The sequence below is a fragment of the Syngnathoides biaculeatus genome, chromosome 3 (genome assembly GCF_019802595.1).
Source record: "Syngnathoides biaculeatus isolate LvHL_M chromosome 3, ASM1980259v1, whole genome shotgun sequence".
Lineage (NCBI taxonomy): Eukaryota > Metazoa > Chordata > Actinopteri > Syngnathiformes > Syngnathidae > Syngnathoides > Syngnathoides biaculeatus.
In genome coordinates this window covers 4,578,229-4,592,836 of record NC_084642.1, presented here as the reverse complement: position 1 = coordinate 4,592,836, position 14,608 = coordinate 4,578,229, and the positions used below count along the sequence as shown (strand labels likewise).

Below are 14,608 nucleotides of genomic sequence, written 5' to 3'. Positions count from 1 at the left end.
TGCTCTAATTCACACTCCACCCTTCGGTCAAGCACGACCGACACTGGGGAGAGGGGTGAAACGCAAACTTTAATCCGCCTCTCCAGAACCGGAGACGTCACCGCTCGTGTGTTTCAAAGGAACTCCCTAACGGTGGACTCAGAGCACCCCCACCCAAGCCTTAAACACACACATGGAGGACACATAAACACATACGTACACAATCGAGGAGATGGGAAGGTGGTCGGTTTAGAGTCACCCTTAACGGCCACAAAAGCAGCAGGGACACTGAGTGCTTTCTTGGCACAGAAGGATGCAATTACACCGCAGCATCTCACACCTCATCTATAACACGGTTTCAAGATAGTCCCGTTTTTCTCACGTACTTACCTAAACATCTGCGTCCAGAGGCAGACAGTTGGAAGCCCTCAGGGCACAAGCAGGTGAAGCTTCCCTCTGTGTTGGAGCAGGTTCCAAACATGCAGATCTCGGGTGACTGCGAACACTCATCAATGTCTGGCGAAAAAGGAAAATCACATCAGAGCGGGTAAAAAAAAGTTTTTGGGGATGGTTGGTAAATCGGCGAAGTGAGTAAATCAACGTTTATTCAAATATGCGATATGTGAAGACAACATCGCAGGGGAATGACCTCGCTGTCATGCGTTCGGCCGTCGCAATGACCAGCTGCTGCTCTTACTGATGTTGACAATTTAGTGCCGTTCCTCCCTGCTTCCAAGAACAGGGTTAGGGAATGTGTTGAAGTCTGCCGAATATCTCTTCATCAGCACCACTACATAAACAATCCAAGCATTCTACTTTGGGCCCACTCCCACATGTGAGAAGGAGGAGATAAATGAGACGTGGATGGGGAGCAGCGGAGGCAGGACTTTATTCCCATCTAGCGAGAGCCTGTTCTCGCAAGAATCGAAAAGGCTTTAAACTCGTGTATTTTGGAGCGAGTAGAAACATTTTATATGTGGGTTTTAGTCATTTAATTGGCAAAAATGCCCTGACAATACTTTTGAAATGATGGTAACGTATAGTTGTTGTGGCTGTTGTTGCTTGGATGTTAACTCGTTCACTGCCATTTCACCTTAACTTCCGATGAAAATTTTACAGAAACTGTCTGGAAATTTAGCAGAAAATTTCCACCCCTTTGGGAGCCCTAAGCACCAGATTTATAATGTGAGGCAGTAAAGTTATGCTTTTTACCCGTACTTAAATCCTTCAACCACCTTCTGGTGTAGAATGGCTAACGGAAGAAACCATTTTGGTATAGACGAAGGCAGCCATTCCCCCGTTTGTGTGCGTGTGCGATCGCTCGTTGCTTCCTTGCTTTCGGTTACCTTCGCACGTTTCCTCATGGAGAAAATATCCGGGTGGGCAAATGCATCTGTATGAGCCGTCCAGATTCAGACACGTGCCAACGCCGCATGTGCCAGGATTTACTACACATTCGTTTATATCTGGGAAGAAAGGGAGGTATGAGGCTGATCTTGTAAATTTGGACAACATTACAGCACGCATGAAGGCATCTACCGTTTCTTACCTATACACACTCTCCCGTCTGGCGAAAGCTCATAGCCGTCGTTACACACACAGAGAAAGCTGCCCACAGTGTTCGCACACTGTCCGTTACGGCAGATCCCCCTCTGACTAGAGCACTCGTCAATATCTGAACACAGCACAAACACAGTCATACATAATCTTTAAGTACATAGTCTTGCTCTCATTTCCCTTTTCCATGCAAATGTGCAGGAACAGTACCTATGCAGTCACTGTTGTGTGAATTTTGGAACCCGGGGTGGCAGAGGCAGTTGTACGAGCCCACCGTGTTCTTACAGGTCCCGTTGCCGCATGGTTGTCGCTCGCATTCGTCCGTGTCTAAAAAATGCCAATTTAAGTTCAAACAGGATAGCGCTCAGCGGGAGAACAATAGTAATAGAGTATTAAAAAAAAAAAAAAAAAAAAAAAACCCCTCACCGACACACATTGACTGGTCCCGAGTCGTTTTAAATCCGTTAGGGCAGATGCAGCGGTAGCTCCCCAGCGTGTCAATGCACTGACCGGGATTGCAAATAGCGGCGTTCTCGGCACATTCGTTACGATCTAAGAAAAAGACAAACAAACAAAGAACAGAATAATGGTGAATTATTCAGTGAATTAGTTCCTGCAGCTTCTTAAATGATAGATTTAAATGCGTTTTTACAGCATACACCCGAGTCCCAATTCCTAGTTGCCCGCCTTGAGTTTAGTAGCATGTTGTGCTCCGACATGCTGGGCAGGACTGAAATCTAATGGAATCGATGCAGGCTAATTAACGGCTAGAAAAAAAGACAGAGAATGTCCCCAACTACTGCAAACTCCAGTATTCGTCAATTCTACAGAGCAGAGAGAATATCTGCCTCTGGGGAAAGTTCTATGGCCTGTTTGGATATTTTGCTGATCCGTGTGCTTTAAAGTAGCAGTCGTTTGCGCCTCTGGCATGTCGCATAGTATGTGTCACATGTCACATGCTATTAGTCATGCAATAATCAATGAATTGCCCCTGGGTGTGATTGTGAGTGCGACTGTTGTCTGTCTCCATGTGCCCTTGCGATTGGCTGGCAACCAGTTCAGGGTGTAGCCTGCCTCGTGCCCGATGACAGCTGGGATTGGCTCCAGCACTACCGCGACACTCGTGAGGATAAGAGGCTAAGAAAATGGATGGATGCAATAAATGACAGAATATAACTGTTCTAGAAACACGTGACGAGCAAAAGTGCCTCGGCTTCACCTAATGCCGTAATTCCGGGCCTACAGAGCGCACATGGTTACAAGCCTCACCGAGTAGATTTGTAACGGAAATGCCATTTGGTACATACATACGCCACATCTGTGTAAAATCCACAAGTGCCCAGATTGAAACACAAGATATTTACAAGGAAGACGGTACAGAGAAAGTCTTTAACGCTAGTGCGGAGCTAGCGCTAACCCTAACAGGGCCGGTTAAAATAAAACTTACCGGTAAATATCACTGAGACACGCCAGGAACACAGCAGCAACACGCTAGCGCAGCGCTAACGCTAGCGCGACGCTAACGGGGTCCGGTAAAAGTCACTTCCTCGACACATATATTCCACCGGTCTCATTCTTACCTTTTCCGCTCAAGTGCCCCCTCGTGGCCGTTAGAAAAAAAATGCACAAATTAGCCGCATCACCACATAAACCGGAGGGTTGAAAGCGTGTGAAAACAGTCGCGGCTTGTAGGCAGATAATTACGGTACGTTTTACTGTCGTTTACACTTCAACATTTCCATTGTGTTTGTCTACCAGGGCTTCCTAATATTCCCTAGCACATTGTCATCTGAACTACGGTAAAACGAGCCAAGCGTTATCAAAACATTAAACATGTTTGCGTAATTGAAGGATGTACTGTACCTAGGCATTGTCCTGATGGGGTGAGTCGATACCCATCTTTGCACTCGCAGCGGTAGCTTCCAGGCATGTTCAAACAGGCCGCATTCTGCTGGCACACGGGCCCATTCTGACACTCATCGATATCTAGCAAAAAGAGGAGGATTTGTCAATCACTTCAGTTGGTAGATACAGTCCAGCAGAATTTGGAAAGTCACTCAATGTCGTACCTTCACAAATTAGCAGCTTGTCATTGTAGATGAAGCCGATGGGGCACTCGCACCTGAAGCTGCCGACCAAGTTGATGCACACTCCGTTCTCACACACGCCTGGGATTTCCCTGCACTCGTCAATATCTAGTGCAAGGAGCAGGATAAACACACGATATTTAACACACAAAACGTTTGCAGCAAGGAGTTTCGGGTCAAAGTTCCACGTAGTTATCTAGCTATTATTACCAATAACTCGTCCGGTGGTTATGTCGATATAATATCCCGGTCTCTCGCTGCCGCACAGGATGGCGAACTCATCTGCGTGGAGAAGAGCTCACTTTATTTTCACCCATTTTTTTTTTTTTTTTTTTTTTCTGCAATCACGATTGTGAGTCGATGGGAACTCACCGCTGCTGGGCACTGGACACTCCTCACAGGGTTTATGCCATGCGCGACCAATGTTGTAGGCGCAGCAGCACTTCTTTTTGGTCATGTTGAAGGTTAGCTCTCCGTCGCACGTTCTGTTGTCTGAATAAAAGTTCCTGAAGCAGTAGCTCTTCCTCATATCTGGAAGGGATGACAAAATAGTTAAAAACTGATTGTTGAAAGAGGATTTAAGACAAGTCTATTGGGCTTAAGACTTTGATACTGAGTACAGATGTTAAAGACGTGGACCTTAAAATGACGTGAAATACATTTCATACGTGCAGGATTCACACGTACCCATGCAATTGTTGCCTCCGTTGACTTGCATGTAGTCCACGGGGCAGATGCAGGTGTAGTTTCCGATGGTGTTGTAGCAGTTGCCTGGCCCACAAATTCCTGGACGCTCACACTCGTTGATATCTGTGGGCAAAAAGATCATTGGATTCATATTAAGTACTAGACAAAATAACCATTTTATGGCACGATTTTTGACACTCTACCTTTTAAGTTCACAATTTTACACAGTCGAATAAAACAAAGATGTATTTGCTTCCTTATTCTTTACTCATTTTCTGGTGTGAGGTAAGATTGATTTCAAAGCTATGGCACATCTGTCTTCCATTTTTAAGACGGTTAGCCTGGCTTAGCAGAAAGACTGCGCAGGCAGCATTTCGGGGAATAAAAGTCGAGGAAAATGATTTTGTATTCGTGAAAGACATTTGTGGATCCAGAGAGGGCCGAGTGAAATCGGATCATTTGCAAGTCGGCACGGGCAGAAAACGAAAATTAAAAGTTGAAGAAACAAACCCGATTGCCACACCTTTGTAACGTTCTCCCCGTAGCTGCCAGTGGATTTATTAACTCGAGGCTAACCCCCCTGAACAAACCAAAATCTCTTCCGCCTAACGCAGTCCAAACTTTTACAACGCATGTAATGATGATAACAACACCCTTGACGCTTTTAAAAACTCATTTCAAAGGAACCCAATATGACTCAAAGATAACATTTCCATTCTTTAATCTTGTGGTCATGAATTCTTCCAATAATACGTTATCATGAAAGTGTCATTATGACTACAGTTGGGTTCCTTCATCATTCCCTCCATGTTCATTTGAGCTTGCTTACATGTAAAAGCGAAATCAGTGTTTTGTTTTTTTTTAAGCTGTTGTAGCATGCGTTCTTTTTTTTCTGCCCACAAATCAATACTATTGGTCTGTCCACATTTCGGCTGTTATTTGTACAGATTATTAAATGTTGAAAACATCTTGTGAGCTAACCTAACTTTCTTGAACCCTCTGCTTCTACCGTAACTCTGTGCAGCACTTTGTCGCCTCAGGAATGAAAGTTTTTTTTTTTTTTTTAATTACTTGGGTCATATGCATTTAACCAAAGATGATTTACTGTAATGTATTTAGGGTTAGGTCAGGAATTAGTCAGCCACGAACGTGTTTGCGTGCAGATTAATTTCTGACTCACACGGCTTAAGTCAGAATATCGTTTTACGTCACTCGTGGCCCTAAGACCTTTGAAAAAGAACTTGGAATGTAACCACAGTTGTTTCATTTTTTTCTGCGTGTCATGTGCTGGTGCCTGAGGCCATGTCCTACTATTTTAATCAATCACAGCATCTAAGGTTTTTTTTTATTTTAAGTTAATTCAACAAGCATTTCAACATGATTTTGGGGGATTTTGTATTGATGTTGGTGCACAACTGTATATGGCAACAATATAAGATATAGTACATACTTGAACAATGGTAACTCAAGCGAGATGGTGTGTTGTTTTTGTTCTAATTTACAGAAAGTAGTGATTGAGGAGATGCGTCGACTCCATTGACTTGATTTTGCGTTTGGTGCATGCTCATTTGTTACCTTCGCAGACTCTCGTGTCTTGGTTGAGTGTGAAACCTCTTGGACATTCACACTGAAAGCTCCCAAAGGTGTTGATGCACTCTCCTCCCTGACACAGGCCAGGCAGTTCCTGACACTCATTGATGTCTGTCAAGAGAAGAAAAATCTCAATGACGGTGTGATTTCTTTGCTGGAGTCATTCTAACTCCAACGTTCTTAACTGACCTTCCAAAATGACCGTGATGGGGTTCGGTCTGAAGCCTTCGCCACCTGGACACAGGACCTTATACTCGCCTGCGGGGGCCCAATGACAATAAAAACATCAACAAACAGACACGGGGGTCATCTGGCAGAGTTTTAGTTTAGTTTTATAGTAAAAAAAAAATACTTGTGTCTTGTGAAGAAAACATTTTTGATTAGGTTACAGAGCATCAACGTACAATTTTCACACACGATGCAAAAAAAACCTCTCGTTTTTGTCAGTCCCACCAATTACGATTAACACACACACACACACACACACAAATCTTGAGGAGTCAGTCAGAAGATTGAATGTTGGCAGAGCACTGAATGACATTCATCCAGTAATAACAAAAGGAAATGACTTCAACCGATTTAAGGGTTTTAATGAACAAATTTGTCCATTTCCTGTGTGTCATACAAAAGAGCTAACTGTCCCTGACCAGCCCGATGCCTAATGCGTTCAATTTTTCAGGATAATGGGGGATGACATCCTCGCTGCAATGCCACATGCTACTGCAAAGCTCTAATGACATCAGAATATCCGCAGTTGGCAATATCAAGTGACAGGTATAATGATAGTCATGTCAAAGAAAGGACTTGTTGACTCACTTGAGTTGAGAGGCGGGCATAATTCGCACGGATTTCCCCAAGCGTGGCCTAGAGAACAGCAGCAAGACGCCTTAGAAACACCGACTCCAATCTCATTGGAGCAGTCCAAGTTCTCCGATGCGTCTCCCCGAGGGCGCACATCCAGGAAGCAGCTTCCAGAGCGAGTGTCTGTTTGCGCCCCCCAAAAAGTACGTATACAAATCAGTGTACTGTCAGAAAATAGTCATTAACGTGTAAAGGACCTTTTGCATCTCACCTACGCATCCCACCCGGGTGGGGTTAAGCTCAAAGTCATCGGGGCAGTTACAATGGTAGCTTCCAGGGATATTAACACAAATTCCATTAATGCAAATGGTTGGATCCGCACATTCATTGATATCTGAAGAAGAGAATGCAAACATTTATCTGTAAAAGTGTAATTTCCACATGAAATACATGCATGTCGTTATTTTAACGATTATCATACCTGTGCAGTTCCCCCCACTCCTGTCCAGCTCATAACCGATGTTGCATTCACATCTGAAAAGGCCCGGAATGTTCTTGCACCGTCCATTAACGCAGATGTCAGCGAAGGTACATTCATCTATGTCTGTGAAATAGGCAGCAGTAGACAAGCAGAGGAGGAATGAAAATGATGACAAGGTAGTTGCAAGAGAGAGGTAGAGGAGAGGAGGCCCAAGTCTGTGGGGGGGGGTTTGTGGATTTTGGGATCTTGGGTGGAAAACTGTCAGGTTGGAATAGGAAGTGAAGGCCTCTCTCATGTCTTCTGCATACTGACACTTCAGGGGCAAAGGAAAAATTGCAAAACAAAACTGATGTGAATATAAATGAGATATACCGGAAAAGTTCCAAGACTGAGGTAACAAAAGATCTCATTCAATTCCAAACAACAAATTATAAATTTTCCCTTTCCAACTAATCCACTTCCCCAGCGCATCTTCAAAACAGTTCACTTAGATGAGTCCATGAGCATGAGAAAAAGAGGGAGGACGACACGAAAAACTCAGAGCAAGGTTGGGCGAGTAGAGAGGTTGCCCCAGCCCGGTCAGCTTCTTCTTGGCCGGGAACTGTCAGATGCTCAGCGGACGCGTTGCCGTGTCGACGTGCGGCTTGATGCTGTGTCCCGCAGTGAAAAGAAAAACTCACAGTTTGGGTTTGAACTATACCGCTTGTGACACCAGTCCTGGAACTTTTCCGTTTGCCGAAGATTTCATACACTGTCCTTGTCCTTTTCCTTGCGTTGCGAGGCAGGAAAGTTTATCTCAGCGTGTCTGACACAATCGCACAATGACGTCAGTCTGCTCATTCAATTACCGGTGGATCCTGAAAATTCTTGCCCAAGGTATGAATCACAGCCATCTGCTCCCTCTTTTTATTGTGCTCATCACACAACAATTGTTGTCTACATGCAAGCAACTGCTAACTCAATAGTTTGAATATTAGATGTTTATGTCCTAATCACGGCCATGAACTATCAAGAGTCAACATAAGGTGACCAGATGCCCTCCCTTTCCCCACATATTTTGGGAATTAGTATCCTCCTGACAACATTTCCGTCACTGTTTACATTGATAATTTGCTGTTTTGGCGTCGTGTGAAATAATCAAACAAAATGGTCACACACCAGCCACATGTTTAAGAATCCTTTGTCGCGAGTTGATCGAGCGTTTACTGACTCAGCAATTGTATGATAGAATGATAAACTAACCTTTTCGTCTCGTTTTTCTAAGTAGGTTACTTTTTTTCTGCTTCTCCAATTGAATCAATCAAAACAAATCTATTAATTTTGTGCATGACTTATCATGCCCCACTCCAGTAGCTCGTGAGTCCCGTTTGAATACATCATCTGTTTCGCTGGATTTCTCTTCCAAGCGGAGAAACAAGTGACCAATTCACGCCGAAACCGGGACCGTCTGGATCTTGTCTTACCCTCGCAGGCCTTGCCGTCGGCGGTGGGGATGAAGCCCATGTCACACTCGCAGCGGTAACCACCGGGCATGTTGAGACAGTGGCCGCTCTCACACAGGTTACCATTCTCTGCGCACTCATCGCTGTCTGCAGATGTAAGTCACGCAAAACAGACAGTCTAAGAACACACGACAACAATGCATCACGTGTTAAATGTGAGTCGGGCTTCTGGCTCGCATGTGTGACCTGAGCAGAAGAAGCCGTCCCCAGAAAATCCATCCTTGCATGCACATCGATATGAGCCCATGGTGTTGAGACATTCGGCGTTGTTGCTGCACATGTGAGTCCCATTGGAGCACTCATCCAAGTCTTAACATGAAAACATCGCATGACATTCAGATTTATGCACAGTAAATATATTATGGAATTGCATCAAGAGGGAGAACCCCCATTTTTTTTTTTTTTTTTTATGAAACAAGTGTGTAACTTTTGTGTTACCTGTGCATTTGATGCCGTCACCAATCCAGCCAGGAGCACAGTGGCATTTGAAGCTACCTGCTGTATTAGTGCAAGTTGCGTGTCTGTCACAGTTGTGTGCTCCAATTTCACACTCGTTGATATCTGTCGAAGAGAGGACAAATACGTTTTTAACGTTACGGCTCAACGATTTGAAATGACGTTTAATTTCCGTGGGTGTTTTCATGCTATAGATCTCAGTGGAATTTTGTTTGCATTCAAGCAGAAGAGGGGAAACTGCAGACAGAAGTAAAACCTTTTGGCTGACTTCCTTCATCCAAGCAGTGACGACCTTTAAAGGATGAAGACAGTAAAACGTTTTCATGATCACTGCTACGAAAACACCTTTCTGCGTTTGCAGCCAAGAAGCCAAGTGAACAATAAGCCTCAATTAAATCTGAGCCCATCTGTACAGTGGAAACACACGACTAAAAACGTTCCTTCAACTACAAATGTTCCTTCACGGGAGTTTAAAAATACCACGAGCCCGATTTGAAAACATTTATTAAAAGACTCGACAGCCAGTGTGTGGCTGGAAGGTCTTCCGGAATTTGTAGCCTCATTCTATATAATGGGCTTGTCTTTTCTTATCCTACAAACTTGGCAGGGTTGTTGACAACACTTTTCTTTGTGGTGTGTGAAATGGAGAAGCCATATTTATTTTTAGTTTTCATGGATGGCCTTTCAATGTTAATTAAAGCATTCCCTGTCTCAGGTTAAAAAAAAAAAAAAGAAAGAAAAAAAAATCTCATCCTGCGACAGATTTCTTTTTCTATTATTTCATGTGGGAAAACTTTTAGAGTGTCCAAGAGCATGCTTTGTTCAACGTTAGAGTTTCCTGAATTTAAGATCCCAAATGGTGGGCGCTCAATTGCACGTTCGCTGGAACAGAGCGCGCTCGCTGTTCGTTGACGTGTCTCTCCGTGAAAGCCCTCCTTTGTGTGATTTCACACGCTCCGAGTGCGTGGTCGTTGGCTGTAAAGGTGAGCGCCGACCTGCGTAATGCTGCATTTCAAACAGTCCGCTTGAAAGAAATGCTCTGGGAGAGGCCAGCGCCAATTGCTGCGGGGAGCTGAAATGACCCAGACAGATGGAAATGCAGTTTTGTCATCGGTGATACGGCGTGACCTCTTTTTTTTTTTTTTATTTGGACTGAAGTCTGTGAGTGCGTGTGTGACTGTACATTGAGGGCATCTTTGTTTTTGAACTCAAAGATGTTAGTACTTATGAGGCAAACTTTTGGAAGGTAGTAATTCAACCCAGTGTCAATTAGAGATCAGCTCTACTGGTTTACAGTCTCCCCTAAGACGGGGCATGGCGTATTTACACTGCATTTGATGATGGGGTTAATATGAGGGCTGGGAGCAAATAAATCTGCCTGGATCACAGAAGGAATTAAATATAATTTTCATCAAAGCTTTGATGTCAGACAGCACATTAAACAGGAACCCACTCTCGTGTGGGAAATATAAAACACAAACAAGGCAAGAAGTGTGTGCCACGGCCACAGCTGGTGTCAGGGGATGAGGTTCCATTAAACTGGGCAAATGTTTGACAGATGATGGGCAACAAAGTGAAATCTGCCAGGTGTTCTGTGCCAGCTTCACATCCTGTCTGAAAGTAACAATGTTTGCTATTACGGGACTGCAGTAACACCTGCGGAGGAAAAGTCAGCCGGTTTGACACATCATCTTTCTCTTCTCCACAACAGCTCAGATACCACCCAGTTTGTAGAGCAGCAACAGGACATCTCCACCCATGTAAACATTTCAATCAACTCCTAAACAGCCGTAAATACAACAAATGAACAAAGTCACCGACACTGCCCTGTGGTTTTCCGTACTGTGGGATACGGCTGACACATTGTCATGGCATGAACGTCATCAACATCTTGACCAGATGTCTGTAATCCTCATTCGCGCACGACAGAGGACAATTGGGGACGATTGGGGGGTGGTGACTAAGCGACGCTACCATCTACGTCAGGACCAGACGTTTTTATCGAAACCACCGCGACTTCTACGCGATATGACAAGATTATTGATTGGCATACTTATAATGACAGTCAAGTGGCATCTGACATCTATTTGCATAACTCACAAAAATATACACTGTATGGTAACTTCATGCCTGTAATGGATGCACTCTAACGCCCAAAGTAATGAAGATGATTCGTCATTGTCATTGTTGCCTGCTTTTATTTTGGAAAAAAATATTCCTCTCCAATCATTAAGTGGACTGTTTGAAGGGACTGCAATTTTTTTGCAGCATTCAAAGAGTCCTGGTAAAGAAGAAGAAGAAGAACAGTATCAACTACATCATGTTGTAGGCGTGACATACTATGTCTTTGAAAAAATCTCTCTCTCTCTCTCTTTATATATATATATATATTTTTTTTTTTAGTGAGGGGGTCATAATTTCACAAAGATGTTAGGGTTTAAGTTAGGGCTGCAGAAGTACAGCCAAAATAATAATCCCGATTCTTTTGATCAATGCTGCAATCACGATTTTTCCTCATGTTAGAGAAAAAAAAACTTTTTTTTTTTCAAGAAGCAATATGTAGGTTTTCAGTGCAAAATTAATCTTTAAACAAGAATAAGTGATCCTAAATTCTACTTGATCAAAATGCAAATTCTACTTTATTAAAACAGATCATTGAGTAAGTATGCTATTACAAACTGCAATCGCGAATTGGAACTTAACGGGGAAAAAAACTAACGATACAAATAAATATATTGTATAAGCACTGACTTTTCATCTGAAAGTCCCCGTCAATATATAGAGTTTTTTATTTTTTATTTTATTGATGATGATCTCCTACCATGACAGGCACCTCTCCGCCAAAGTATCGAGAGGGCCACCTTCAAAGTAAAAGCTTCATTTATTACTACATTGGAGATCAATGCCATTGTAAGCTTTTATTTTGAAGTTGGCCGCACAGCGCGGTGCTGGTGCTCAGTTATGCTTTTACTGCATATTTTCCCCTTGGTGGCTGGCTGACTAGGTTGCTGGAAAGGAAGCAGTTTTCATATTCAGCAGGGCCCACATTTTAAATATTACACAAAAAAATGCACAAAATCATGCTTATGTAATTGTGGGAGTGAAAATCGCGGTCACTGGTTGGAGTGTTACTTTAATGAAAATGTGTCTTTTTTAATTCCTGTGCATTTGCTTCTGAAGTCCTTATCAGGTTTTCTTTGCAAACACCCATTTGAAGGAAACTAGCGTCACGATATTCCAAATCTTAAATTCCCAAACTGTGAGGCAGACGTGGCTGCGTTGGATATCTTAAAGAGGTTCTTGAAAGCAAGCGTGTGTATATCACTCGTTTTAATCGCATATCAGACAGTTTGTTTATTTGTGTCTGAAGGTAGACGCGCTGCTGCTGAGTGTGCGTCTGACTCGTTTTAGCGAGACGGGGCCCGGGATCAGATCGCAATCCAAGCCGTCAACTTCGTCCTCTCCAGCAGCCTTTTAAGATTCATTGTAAATCAGACTTCACTCAGACTAGACGAGCAGCGGCTTTAAACTGTACCGGGCCGGATGGGCATTTGTATTTATGTGTTCTGGAGCCGTCTCGGGTGATTACACGTTGCAGAGTTCTTCCAACGATAACGTAATGTTTAACTCACCTTAATGAAAGAGCAACAGAGATATAAACAACGGTGCAATGAGATATGTGCACTTGAATGAGTGAATCGCTGCTCCCGTTGATGATGTCATTAAGTGCGTGCGCGGCGCATTTGTGTACTTGTGTTTGTGTGCACGAATACGCGTGTTAGATCGTCAATGTGCACTCAGATGATGGTGAGTAATGCGAGAATTACTTCTTGTTAGCCAGAAATTCTTCACCGCTACACCTGCTGTTCAAGCAAACCAAAAACAACTCCACCCCCACTTCCTCATTTTCACTCGGATTCTTACATTGTCAGGAAGAGGTGGCAAAAGTGTGTACTTTAAGTAGAAGTACAAATGTCATCTTGTAAGAAAGAAAATGACCTTTAAAGGTACAAATTTTGTTTTGACTCCTGAAATTGGGTAAAAATACTACAAAGAATACAGACCCAGATGGATTTAAGTATAAAAGTAATTATGAATGCTTATTGTCATTTACAGAATAAATGCCCATTTTGATCACTTGGAAAAACTTCATTTTTCAAGTATGCGCTTTGAACTTGGCTTTTATGTGACCTTTGCTAACCTTGTCAAATCAGCGAATGAAAAGTAACGAAAAATATAACTGTTTGCATCTTCGGTGGAACTTTTTTGCATTAACTTTGTAAATTGTTGCTTCATGAAGTCATGAAGTACATTTACTTCCATTAGTTTACAGGCAGAGGCACGGTCGTCGACTGTTTAGAGCGTCTGCCTCACAGTTCTGAGGACCAGAGTTCAAATTGCAGCCCCACCTCTGTGGAGTTTGCGCACTTGTACTGTAAGATATTTTTACTGACAATTAGTGTATGTTGTTTGAAATATAGGACACAACCTAGCACACAGAAAATGTAACTAAATTGTTTCATTCTTACACAGTGCTCATACTAAGAAGAAAACAAACTTACATGTCACATTTTGTTGACTTTCATAACCAAGAACAAGCTCGCGTTGGCTAGCGACCAAAATAAAACAATTTGTTCCTGACGGTATGACAACATCAAACAGTCGTAATCCTGGACCCGGCAGATACTGAGCGACAAGGCAGAAACTGACTTAACTGTGACGCAGTTCGCCGGGTTCTGCAACTATTTTTTTTATGAGCGGCTGACTGTTGGCCACTGGTTTTCCGTTAATTCATAACTTATTCGCAAGGTCACATAAGCCAATCAGCACCAATCACAGCTAATCAAATAAGCTTTCACACATATGCACACAAAAAATTGCATGTTCTAAGCATGAATTAGACCCAGCTGATGCCAAGCCATACACAAAAATACTTCAATATATATTTATACTTCCATATGTTCCTGTGGCTAGTACGCAAGGCATGCAGACTAACTTATCGCTCTTGCGCAGTTGGTCAATGGGGCAATCGATTTTTTTCCATCAGCCTCTCAAAATATCCTCACACTTCTTCATTGTCAGCCATTTTCTCTCTTTGTTGCAATCGGCTTCTTCTAAATAAAGAATTCATCACTGGGCTCTTTATGTGGAGATTCCAAACCTGAGAACAGCTCACTTCTTGTTGTTTTGGCGATGGTGTACTACAGGACAGGAAAACACGCCGAGGCGCGATGGTGTTGCTCACCCGTGCAGCCAGTGGTTCCTTTGCGTACAGAGTATCCCAGATCACAGTGACAGATGAAGGATCCCTTGGTGTTCTCGCAGTTCCCATTCAGACAGATGTTGGGGTTGAGCTCACACTCATCCACATCTTACGAGGAAACAAAGACAAATAGTGAAATTAAGAAAAAGCATGTGTTTCGTTTTAATAAGCGGCAACAATGGGGACTTGTGATGACCCATTCATT

General features: G+C 43.1%; 1 protein-coding gene across 1 annotated transcript in view; it reads right to left on the bottom strand.

Moving 5' to 3' along the window:
* Window positions 1-14,608, bottom strand: part of fbn1 (fibrillin 1) — an 80,285-nt gene that overhangs the window by 21,158 nt on the left and 44,519 nt on the right. The window contains exons 32-50 of the mRNA XM_061813781.1: window positions 14,386-14,511; window positions 9,123-9,245; window positions 8,871-8,993; window positions 8,646-8,771; window positions 7,183-7,305; window positions 6,973-7,095; window positions 6,717-6,884; window positions 6,090-6,158; window positions 5,886-6,011; window positions 4,311-4,433; window positions 3,996-4,154; window positions 3,834-3,905; window positions 3,606-3,731; window positions 3,400-3,522; window positions 1,963-2,088; window positions 1,747-1,863; window positions 1,529-1,654; window positions 1,326-1,445; window positions 370-495 (exon numbers count right to left, since the gene is read on the bottom strand). Of these exons, the coding sequence (XP_061669765.1) occupies window positions 370-495; window positions 1,326-1,445; window positions 1,529-1,654; window positions 1,747-1,863; window positions 1,963-2,088; window positions 3,400-3,522; window positions 3,606-3,731; window positions 3,834-3,905; window positions 3,996-4,154; window positions 4,311-4,433; window positions 5,886-6,011; window positions 6,090-6,158; window positions 6,717-6,884; window positions 6,973-7,095; window positions 7,183-7,305; window positions 8,646-8,771; window positions 8,871-8,993; window positions 9,123-9,245; window positions 14,386-14,511 (2,325 nt within the window). The remainder of the gene's footprint in view (window positions 1-369; window positions 496-1,325; window positions 1,446-1,528; window positions 1,655-1,746; window positions 1,864-1,962; window positions 2,089-3,399; window positions 3,523-3,605; window positions 3,732-3,833; window positions 3,906-3,995; window positions 4,155-4,310; window positions 4,434-5,885; window positions 6,012-6,089; window positions 6,159-6,716; window positions 6,885-6,972; window positions 7,096-7,182; window positions 7,306-8,645; window positions 8,772-8,870; window positions 8,994-9,122; window positions 9,246-14,385; window positions 14,512-14,608) is intronic.